Source organism: Pseudochaenichthys georgianus, chromosome 9 (genome assembly GCF_902827115.2).
Source record: "Pseudochaenichthys georgianus chromosome 9, fPseGeo1.2, whole genome shotgun sequence".
Lineage (NCBI taxonomy): Eukaryota > Metazoa > Chordata > Actinopteri > Perciformes > Channichthyidae > Pseudochaenichthys > Pseudochaenichthys georgianus.
The window spans coordinates 14526178-14538467 of record NC_047511.1 but is presented as its reverse complement, the minus strand read 5'-3'; the positions used below and the strand labels follow the sequence as shown (position 1 = coordinate 14538467).

Below are 12290 nucleotides of genomic sequence, written 5' to 3'. Positions count from 1 at the left end.
TGGTACTGGAACTGGTGGTATCCCACTCGGCGAGTTCAGAACCGTCGGTACTTTCGGCGGATTCCGGATCGTATGCCACTCTATTCGACCGAATTGGTTCATAAGCATAGGCCATGGGATGCCTGGTAACTGTAGATGCTTCCACATCAATGTCATCTCCCGACGAATAGTCAAATTCATCGTTCAAAACGTCGATCTCATTGCAAAATTCCTCCATCGCTGCCATATCTGCTACGTTGTGTTGACTTCCGGTATGGATACCCGGAGCGAAGACCCACCCAGTGACGTCACCATTTGGGACTCCCCTAATGGCGGCGGCCTGGTCCCGGAAGTCCCCACCCGGCCGGCGGATAATTAATTTTCTTTTGGCGAGTAATATCATATACAATAAATATTACGATCAATATCCATTGTAAAATGAATAAACCACCGGAATATTATATTTTTTTAAAACATCCTCAACATTCTCTCTCCACTTCAAAATATAATCCTCCACTTTAAAATACAATTCATTATAGTTTGCCATATATTGTCATATTTTCATTGTCCTAAGTATTTTAGTTTTTCAGCTTTTAAGGTTCTTTGTATATTTACATTTGAATTTGGTGTAAATATTTGTCTTTAGTATTCTTTTTTAATGATAAATAGTTTCTTAAAAATACTTATTTTTATTATCTATATTCAATTGATATTCAATCAAGATATTCTAACTAAATAGAGATACAGTTTGGCATCACTATACAATAACATATTTGATGAAGGGAACACTTTGCTTGTTAGGACTAAAGGAAACACATGATGAGCTCTGGCATTCACTGAATGTTAAATTAATTGTATTTGTTTACAAGAATGTCACACGGTACCTTGAAGGAGTTCTGAAAATAATGGGAGAGATAAGTGGATGTACAATGAAGCTGTTACTCCATCACCTGATGTTGGAAGAAACTCAGTTTTGAGTAACTTGGAACTTGTTTACACTTTATTATACCTGCCTCCTGTCTTCTACTGCGTTTGGGTCCAACTTTTGCTAAATCTGTAAAAAACACATATCTGCATAAATAATATACATACTGTGCAAGCCTCTTGGTGTGCGCTACTTCCCTTTTTATTTTGTAATTTATAGGGATGCACGATAATTATCGGGCCGATAATTATCGGTCCGATATTAGGAATTATGACGTCATCCCGATAAACCCGATAACAGTATTAATAGCCCCGATAATATACAATATATTTTTTGGGTAAAAAAGAAAGAAAAAAATACTGCGGTGTGGGTGGATTGGGATGAGGGGCGCTTGTTTTTCACTCAGCTCCTCCCGTTTTGCCAGTACTGTGGTATTAGTGGTTTAGGAAGAGGGGAGTTCTTCACAAATCCAGCGCTCCCTAATACTTCGAACCTGATCAGTCACCTGAAACATCGCCATCGCTACGATGGTGTGTTAATAGCGTACGAAGACAATAATACAATACAAAGTGTGTGTGTGTGTGTGTGTGTGTGTGTGTGTGTGTGTGTGTGTGTGTGTGTGTGCACGCGCGCGCGCGTTGGAGCTATGTGCAATTCAAGGCATATGCTCGAACCGGAGCTGCCTGGAAGCTGCAATCATGTTCATGTATCCGTGCTGAGTGTGCTGACTTTTCGTACAATGTCCCACTGTCTGGCTTCCTGCATAAAGTAAAGTGCTCGGCGCAGTTGTGGCGAAATGTCGCTCCTCTGTTTTCATTTAAACATCTCCTTATATCCGTTAGCGCAGCTAGCTAGCACCAGATGCTAACAACAACAATGCACGTAAGGTCTCTCTCGCTCGCTCGGGCCACACATACACACACCCTCCCGGTCCTCCAGATGGCCAGTCGGTGCCTGCCGGTGAGCGTGGAAGTGTGGTCTGCCACAAGCGGGCGGCTGGAGCGGGGCTGTCAGCATCAGCTTGTAGATGGTATTTTAAAGTCGATGCGCTCTGAAACTACGGGGCGGCCAAGGAAAAAAAATACACATGCGTTAAAATAATTAGTGGCGTAATTTTTTTTTTGTTATCGGTATTGGTATCGGTCTTGAGAAGCAGGAAGTTATCGGTATCGGTTTCAAAAAACCAATATCGTGCATCCCTAGTAATTTATTTATGCTTTCATAGGGCTTCTCCCCCTTTTTTCCCTTCTGATCACATGTTAATACATTCCACAAGTTTTGAGTGTAAATTATATATTATCCTCCATGCCACAGTGACTGAGGCAGCACTGCACTACATGCCCAGACTAAACGTATTCCTTTGGTCACACTTTGAGTCTCGGAGGCAAAGCAGAAGTTTTGAAAGTGGAGCGCGAAAAGGATTCCCGAACATCCTTTCACAAACAAACCTTTCCCCTGCAGACCTGAGCCTGCACCCCGCCGTGAACCTTGTTAGGATGAAGACATTACGGCCCGGCTGTGAACCTGTGATAGACGCTCAGCTAATTCCATATTTCATCTCGAATTGTGTGACCAACGGAGACAGAAAGAAAAACAAGGATTCCACAAGACCGGGTTTGAAGGCATTAGCTGTTCTGGGAGCCTATTCTAGTCAATAAGGTAATTTTTGAGTTTGATAATACTTGTTCTTCTTTATTAATACATTCATTTTGTTTGGAAATGGGTCAGACTTGGTGGGTTTAACCTTTGGTATTTTGATTGCATCAATTTGGAATTATGAGAGAAAGGGTCAGATCACTGCAGCACATTTTTCTTCAAGCCTTCTGCTCAGGATCAACTCATTCCACATGTGAAAGTGTCTTTAAAAAAAAAAAGAATCACAAATCGCTCCCGATGGTGAGGTAAGGTATGTGTGTATGAATGAGTGGCAAATAGGAGAGGAGTTTGTGAGAAAAAAACATACGGAAATAGTCATTTAAAATCAACCTTAAACCATTTGTCATCATGACAATGGAGATACCCTGAGGTGCGTCATGTTCAACATCACAGAGGCATCGGTTAACAATGATCCTGCTCACGAAAGACAAAATCCATATGTGAGTAGGTTTTTTGTCTATAGGGATTATGGTCTATACCTCACCATGATCAATGTAGTTATCATTACAATAAGATTGTACTCACCAACCTGACTGCGATCTAGAAATCACCAGCACACCAAAGTCAGCCTGACAAATAAATGAACCTGTGCTGCATTTTACCTGATTTCAATTGAAAGGTTTCAGGTTCAAATTTGTATGTTTTGCCTCTACTGTGACATGTTTACAGGGTCAACCTTTTAGAAATGTCCCGCCCCTTAGCCTATCAAGTACAATATAGCGTTAGCCAATAGAAGCGCCAGTGTTACATGCTGAGTCAAAATGGAGGCATTTGAAGACTATTGGGGGCCCCTTTACTTGAAATTATGTTATTTGTTTAGCTTTTGAGCCCACCCTTTCTAACTTGGTCTCAAGGCTTACAGTACAGGCCAGTGTGACATGTACAATTAAGGGAGTAACTATAAAAGGCGAGTCAACATGTTCATCAGAAGTGTAAATGTAAGAACTCCCCCAAGATCTTCAAAAAGATGCCCCCCTGTTTTCATGATGAAGACTCTAATTGGTCATGCACACATTTTGTTTTTCCTTGTATCTAAAAAGGTCCTGAAGTTGTCATATAACTAAATCTAAAATAAACCCGGATAGCAGGGGATTTGCGTGACCGCAATATGTTTGCAAGCGAAGGGAAAGCTTCAGTAATGACCAATCACATCCCCTTCAAAAGCAGCAACAGGTGTTACAGGGAATGCCTTAGGTCTCTGAGGTAGAGTAAAGAAAATCCAAAGGTCCCAAAAATAATTAAAGCTGCGCGCAGCGATGAGCTGGTCTTCAACGTACCGTGCAGGTCCGCTGTTGTCCGCACGTCAACGAGTCACGAAGTTGTCTTCGTGACAATGTCTATATGATGCAATTGTGCAAACACTGACACCGCTCACTTCATATGATCTGTGTCAACCTTCAGCAGCAGCGTCTCATTGGTGTTCGGACAAACATGACTTCCATCAGTGGAAATGCTTAGATGCCCTGAGGGCTGCATCGTTACCAAATTTTGGGCAGCTTGGAGCATTTCTAATGAAGTTATGTGAAAACCGTGTTTCATAGCGAGCATTGTATTTCCATGGCAACGGCATTTGACGAAATAAAAAAACTGACATGTAGATGTCTTCAGAACTAGACTGTTAGCACACGTGAAGTTTTACCACTTTTTGACCATTTTCATACGAGTTATAGCAATATCGTGTTTTACGGCGAGGGATTTGTTGCCATAGAAACGGCTTTTGAGGAAAACTCACAAGTGGCACGTAGACATGTTGAGGGCCAGACCATTAACCATCATCTGAAGTCTGGTGCGGTTTTGACCATTTTCCGTGAAGTTACAGCGGCATCATGTTTTATGGCGAGGGATCCATCGAAATGCCACATTATGAAACCTCAGATTTGACGTAGATATGTTCAGGGCAGCAGTGTTACCCATCATGTGACGTTTGGCAGTAACTGTGATATTTGTCTCATAGGTCACTTTGCTCTCAGTCCAGCACTCCTCTTGGTACAAGCCGGAGTCTGAATGGGTCAGGTTGTGGATCATGTAGGAAGACATATTGGCCATGCTGATAAGTGGTTGTTTCCGGTCTTTTTTGAGCCCACCCTTTCTAACTTGTTCTCAAGGCTTACAGTACAGGCCAGTGTATCTGTTAAATGCAGAATAGATAGAGGAGAGCGCAGAACACACTTGGCCATGACCTTTTTTTGATTGACAGTTTTGCTCTCAAGCTAAATGACTGTGGTTGCTTCTTGTTAAGGGAAATGTTTACATATGTCCTCAGTTGATATATATATATATATATAGAGAGATTATGTCTATTCTGTACTGTAGGGATGTGATGTTATTATTGAACCACTGTGAGGCACTGATGTGTTATGTGCTACGTAAGGACGAAGGCTTGCGTCATATGTTAAACCATGCCTGTGAAGCTGACAATTGAGCGGCCCAGACCAAGCAAGGAGGCAGAGGCAGAACGTCCAAAATACAACCCGGTGTGGGCATTTATTACGTCATAAACATGACACAGCATCAATCTGCTGCCCACGTGAACACAGTCACCACCAGAATCTCACACACACACTCCCTCTCTAACAGCAAAACCCCAAAGCCTAAATGCCCAACCCAATCAACCCAACAGGACACAGGTGAGGGGGGAGGAGACAACACAGGGCACAAGGTGCACACAATCAATGACAGACATGGGGAAAGGGGAACACTTTTCAACAACAAAAAACTAAACAACCCATAACGGAGGCCGAGATCTATGAGTCCAGAGATCACCTCCGTGACATTTCCTTACCCCTCTCCCCTGGAAGCACAGTGTCTTGGAAATCTTGGCTTCCCTACAAGGGTTCTGCTTCCCCTTGTGCAGCTTGGTTTCCTCAGGGGGGGGCGTGTAGTCAGAAGGAAGCTTCCCTTTCTTTCTCTTCGGGATCTGATTCTCCTCCCCATGCGCTCCTGCTGGTTCTGCTCTCTGACACTCTCTCTCTCCTGACGGACCTTCTTGGCTATCTTTGCCATCCGCATCTTGCGCCTCAGTCTTTTTCGCTTCCTCCCGAGCCCCGCTGCTCCATCACCGGCCGCCCGTTTGCTCAGCTCCACTTCATCGAGACACTCGATGTCCTCATTCACTTTCCCCGACATCCTGTCCAGAAAGTCCCGCCCTTGGTACTCCCTGCGTCAGAGGCCCCGGCAAACGTGGAACTCCCCGCTGCCCGCACCGGCGCCGGAACCCATCACATCCCGGACGAACTCCGGAGTTTTGGCAATTATCAAAGGCTGAGACGACTCCTTTCCTCCAGGTTTCCTTGGCTTGTTATTCTTCTGCGTGTGCGCCGCCATCTTTCCAACCGTTCTCGATGCTTCTGCCTTCCTCTCTTCTTTCCTCCGTAACCGGAACTGCTCCTCTTTCTGCTCTTGCACCAATCTCCGGTTCTCCGCCAGGATCTCTGATGCCTCAGCGGCAGAGCCAGCGCCCATCGAGCCTCCAGCCAATCTGCCGTCTTCCCTCCGGAGTCTCCGTTCCTCTTCCTGTGCAAACTGCTGCTCATCGGCTGCCTGAAGCTGCAGGAGTGACCTCATCATCTCCCGCAGTTCCTCCATCACTCTCACCTCCTCACTTGGTCAAATCTCACTTCTGACACCAATTGTGAAGCTGACAATTGAGCGGCCCAGACCAAGCAAGGAGGCAGAGGCAGAGGCAGAACGTCCAAAATACAACCCGGTGTGGGCATTTATTACGTCATAAACATGACACAGCATCAATCTGCTGCCCATGTGAACACAGTCACCAGCCACCACCAGGATCTCTCACACACACTCCCTCTCTAACAGCAAAACCCCAGAGCCTAAATGCCCAACCCAATCAACCCAACAGGACACAGGTGAGGGGGGAGGAGACAACACAAGGCACCAGGTGCACACAATCAACGACAGACATAGGGAAAGGGGAACACTTTTCAACAACAAAAAACTAAACAACCCGTAACGGAGGCCGAGATCTATGAGCCCAGAGATCACCTCCGTGACAATGCCCAAGGGCTAAACAGTTCATCGTCTGCCTCTCAACTATTTCTCCCTGAGTGCAACGTATGAGGAAGCTGCCATCCTCAACATCAACACTTCTATTGACACAAAAATACTGAGAAATAAATCAGTCTAGTGATTGCATGTTTTACACAAATACTTGCAAAATAGTAATTACTGTAAGAAACACAACTTACATTTCACATTATATCAGCACCGAAGACAAGCTTTGTATTTTCATGATTGTTGTTATTGTAACCCTGATTTCTTGGTATTGTTCCCGAGTCATTCTGAGCTACACACATTTCATTTTAGATATGTAACAGGAGGCCAAGTCCAAGTGTTTGCGTGCTGTTGTGAGTCTCTACTAGATGAATCATGGGTGTACAGTCAACTATGCTAGGCTAAATTGAAAAACATCACGTTGTGAAGTTTCTGAAGTTTTTAAAGCAATAGGGCCGATTTGATAAAACGTGCCAATAACACCGTTTCAACTATAGATAAAACAATTAATTCAGTGTTCTGGTGCCAAATGTTGGCAGCACCAGAGAAAGGCAGTTTCAAAGCAAATGGACAATGCATTCAATTATTTATAACACTGTTTGCATCAGCTAATTTTATTGTGAACAGTTTACCGTACATGTAATGTATGTCTGTCCTTTTCCTTTCTTTACAACTGTTCATATGGTAAACTTCATACGTGGCGGGTGGATTGCTGAGGAACAAGTACAGAGTTGAATTCAAGCTCTTAAGATGTACACAACATATTTATTAGTAGTTCAGCCTGTATAGGAGATTGAGAATGGACTACTTGCTCTCCAGAAAGGCATGCTAGGTTAAACCCTTTTTTTTTGGACGTGATCTGGAGCCAGAGTCCGTGCAGTAGTGATCAGGTGGTATATTTGGAAATTAATATATCCTACATGACAAACAAGCTGAACAAATTAGTATGCAAATTAATAACATCAATCAATTTGAAATATGGATGCACCTTGCTAACGTAGCTAGCATCCCTAATATTAGCTGGTATCTTAGCATGTGTTCTGCTAAATGTACGTGGCCCCCAGTCGGACCTCGTTTCTCTCCAGCTTCATCCTCTCATGATTTGATCCAATACACATTGTGTGTAAAGATAAATAATTCTGGATCCAATTATATTGCCAAGCCTCCCATAACCAAGTGCATCTTCTTAAAAACACAAAAAGCATTGACACAGTTTCTTTATAGTAGGCTACAGTATCCTCAGTAATGGCACTGGTAATATTTTCTTTTTGAAACTGCAAACAGGATAACTTCTCTGCAACTGAAACGGATGCAAGATTTGACTTGCTTGCATACACAAAAAACTAAGCAATACATGTACAATCTAGAAGTAAAAATACATTTGTATTCCTGTTATTTTTCAAGGTTGTTTCACAAAGTCACCAGGCATCTTCCGAACATAAATGGAGACAGTGAAATGCTCTCAACATATTTGACTGTGTTTCACTTTTATTCCCCTGTGAAATGTTCATTCAGCTGGATGAATAAACATTATAAAGTGACAGACAGTCAATCTTAAAGGGGGGGGAAATTGTCCACTCTGTGTACTTTCCCTGTCATGTCTTCTAAGCATCTGCTGCAAATAAGGGCTGCTGGAAAAAATGCCTGCGAGTTTGAAAAGTTGATAATGGCGTTTTCAAAGGATGACAAATCATAAAAGCATCTGTGAGGCGCATGCAGCCTTGATGGGCTAAATGCCACACAGTGGCTTCATGACTAATAGTACTACACAGAGGCTTTTAAGACTTCTCTTTTACACCCATTTGTCAAAAACAATTCATGTGTACAGACTCAACACTTTTGTCATTTGTTTGGACACTTGTGCCAGTCCAGCGACTGAAACTTAAACTTTATTATCAAAAAACAAAGACTTAAAAGACTTGAAAGGTCAAAAGAATATTTTATGTATGTTTAGAAAACACAAAATACTGTTTCAAAATGTTTTATGCTGTAATCGACATACATAAGCACACACAGTTCACGTGGAAAGTGAAACACATAGAGCATACAAGTTAAGTGTATGCCAGGTAGTTTTGTTCGTCTTTGTAATCTGGTAGTGAAAATCAATGGCTGCCTTTTTATTTTTCAGGGGGAGGTTCATACAACTTGAATCCATGAATGCAGAATAGAGACCCATACAATTGTTTGTCCTTATAGTGTGTATATGTAGGAATTTAAAGTAATTATTTAAAGGTACTTTAAAAGGTAGGTTTCAGACACATCACACACATCAGCATGTGTAACAGTTGTAAATATGCAGTGGTGTTTATTTGTAAATCATTTAGTATAATCACACAAATTCTGTGTTTTATATTTAATAATTCTGTGTTCTTTATTTATTGATTGTTCAATACCTTACAAGGACGGAGATGAAATATCTACATACATCTTATAAGAGTATAATACATATGTATAATATCAGTTAAAATAAGTGCTTCAACATAGTTAACATTGCTGGAGGTATGCACACATATTGATAGATGTCTTGTAATGCACTATTGAGGAACCTGCGACCCAAGTTTTTCATTCATTACATAACTACACCGTTTGTGTATATGATATGTCAATAAACCTTAGAAAGTCTTGAAATCTTGAAAGGGATGTGCAAAATAGTCATTATATACAGTCTTTAATTAACTATTAGTAGAGAATAACGAGTAATGAATATACTTTATAGGGATCCTATTAATATCTAATAATATCAATAACATGCTTTAACCACTAGGTGTCCCTTTATATCAGCTGTGCACCATTATGGTGTAAATACAGCCTATCTACCAATTGGATCAAATATAAAAGTCAGCCGAATTAGTGTTGATACTGCAAGGCGATATATTGTGTGAAAAGAAATGTAAGATGTTGTTTAATTGTTGATATATTTATGATCCACGTCATGTATTCAGTGTTTAGTTCCTCATGTTTATCTAGAAGTCTTCTCATCAGGGCTCTATAAATAGAGAACTACGGCAGATATGTAATATTTATTGCAGCCGAACCGTGTATTATAATGCCGTTACGTGATGACTTTCAAAGAGAAAAGCAAGCACACTCAGAATAAAGTATTATTTTATTTAAAAAAAATGTTTTTGGTCTGTTTCCGGTATTTGTTAATGACGATGTGATGTGAGATGTGAGACTGGAATTGCACAGGGGAAAATAACGTATGCCACAATTTTGGATGCGGATTTTGTTAAACTAATATGTTTGCGCTGTGGACCAACACTATACATTGACGGGGAAGGGGGTAGCAATAAAGATAACACCATTACACGACATAACAGAAATAATATCGATAGCAGCGTCCATAGCAACCACCTTGGTAACAATGAAAACGTTATATCGATACAATTTCCTGAAGTAATCTTCGTAATAACTAGCAAACTAAAGATCATATACATCCACGGCACACATAATCTGAAATAACAACTCATATTTCTCGCATCAAATGACATCAAAACGCAGTTGAATGGCCAAACTAACTTTAAAATAGGCATTTTCCACCGAGAATAAAACGAAGTTCGGCCATGTTTTTTTTTTCTGCAGGGAGAAATTTGAAGATCACGTGACATAGACGCCAGCCATTGGAATGAATGGTGAAAAAAAATGTAGGAATCTTACAATTTCAGAGGCGTTTTTTTGTAGGAATACTACGTCCTACGTTGTGGACCAACGTAGTTTTTACACGTTTTTTTGTGAGACTGGGTTGTCTATTCGGACAGTGAGCTGACAGAGAGGTTTCGTTTCGGCAAACAAGCCCTTTATGAATGAATCGAGGAGATCTCCCCTCAACTACAGCATGGATCAGACAGAAACGCTGCGCTCTCCCCAACCTTGCAGGCAGTGGCGGCGCCAGAGTATTTTTGTTGGTTAATCTATGGTAGGGCTAACCCATACAGTGGTGGGGCTCAAGTCAGTATTTGCAATGTAATTACATACACGCTCCCCTTGACAGTGAAATGCCACGCGTGAGGTTTAGATTATTTCCTCAATCCAAATGTAACTGTATGAAATAAAAAGGCACATTTGTCTTGTAGTAAATACAAAGGGCGACCTGGAGCCAATCCTGCAATTTCCCCACAAGTGAAAGAGTTGACATGCTGAAAACCCAACCCCTGCAGGGGGGTCTGGGGGGATTCTCCCACAGGAGATTTTTTGAAATACTAACATAAAATACACATTCTGGTACTCTCTTGAGAATAAAAATAAATAAATCTATTACTACACGACATATTTAAAAAATTAATCCCATTTTAGTTTTTTGTTACTTTGTTCTGAAAGCGGAACCTGCTGCTCCTCACAGAGAGAAGAGGGAAGAGGCTGTGTGAATTACTTTACATTGTGGATAAGGGTGGATTGATTTCTCTCAACACGTAATGTTGTATCGATGTATGTAGAGATGTACTACAGCAAAAGTATTCTCCGTCGGGACTTCCTGCAACAACACCACGCCGTTATCGTGATTCTGATTGGCCAGAAGACATTATCAAAGATGTTCTATTGAGAAGACGATCACTACGTGACAAAAGTTTTCAAAACCGTTTCTAGTCTTCAGTATTTCCAGACAAGTGGCTACTGAAATCAATCTTACCAACTGCTGTCTGTGCAATTTACTCCGCGCGAGTTGGCGGACTTTATTTTGCTTACTTTAACATCATTTTTCATGGTGGGGCTAAGGTGGGGCTAAGGTGGGGCTAAGCCATTTCTTGGTATGGCTGTAGCCTACCCCAGCCATACCCTGGCGCCGCCACTGCTTGCAGGTGCTGATTGCGCTCAGATCTTACTCTAACGGGGCCTTTTCTTAAAGTGTACAGCTTGCTTTGAATGGAGAAGTTTGAGTGTTAAATTATGTAGACGTGTGTTGCTTGGCAACAATTACTGTTTCGCGTGTATTGACGTGGACGCGCATCTTAAGATTAGGCGCAGCTACCACCGTGACTAGTCAGGCTTGGTGCACTCGGTGTAAATTCAAATCACTAAGTCGGACGTAGCTAAGCCCGACGTTAGAGTTAAGACCTACTTTTTTTACGCCCAGCTGGTGCACTCCACTCCTGATCTGAACATGTTGATATCTTGAGTTTGTTGCACAGGAAGATATTGATCTTATGGTTAGAGTTGAGGTGGTCCAGACACCAGTTTGGGCGACTTGGGCTGTGATGTAGAGTGGTTGTCACCCAATGGAAGGGTTGGGGGTTTGATCCTGATGTAAACTTTGGCAAGATACTTAACCCCAAGCTGCTCCTGATGGCATGGCCGATGTGTGTGGATGTTAGTTTATTGTATGGCAACCTCTCTATGAATGGCTGTAAACTGGTAAATGCTGCACCAAGAGGGTAAAGAGGTGGTACCCCATGGATCGGTGCTGGGTCGCAGTTCTCTTTTCTATGTACATGTTCCCTCTTGACCACATCATCTATAAGCACAACATCAGTTTCCATTTTTATGAAGATGACACCCAGATGTATTTAACGAACCACTCCCTAACACTGTTCATTTACTCAACTGCCTCCAGGATATCCACAAATGGATGTCTCAAAATGTCCTGCAGCTAAATGCTGTTAATAATAATAATTGAAGCTGCGAGCAGCGATGAGCTGCTGGACTATTAGCATAGATGTGAAGATTGAGAACTTTTTGACAATTTTCATTGGAGTTACAGTATAGCAATATAGTGTCTTACGGC

The 12290-nt window shown here is 41.8% G+C and overlaps 1 protein-coding gene across 1 annotated transcript; it reads right to left on the bottom strand.

Moving 5' to 3' along the window:
* Window positions 1-5088: 5088 nt before the first annotated feature.
* LOC117453086 (PRKR-interacting protein 1-like) lies at window positions 5089-6348 on the bottom strand. The gene has a single exon (XM_034091946.2). It carries the CDS (start codon window positions 6143-6145, stop codon window positions 5723-5725), a length of 423 nt encoding a protein of 140 aa, XP_033947837.1. The 5' UTR covers window positions 6146-6348; the 3' UTR covers window positions 5089-5722.
* Between the last annotated feature and the right edge of the window lie 5942 nt (window positions 6349-12290).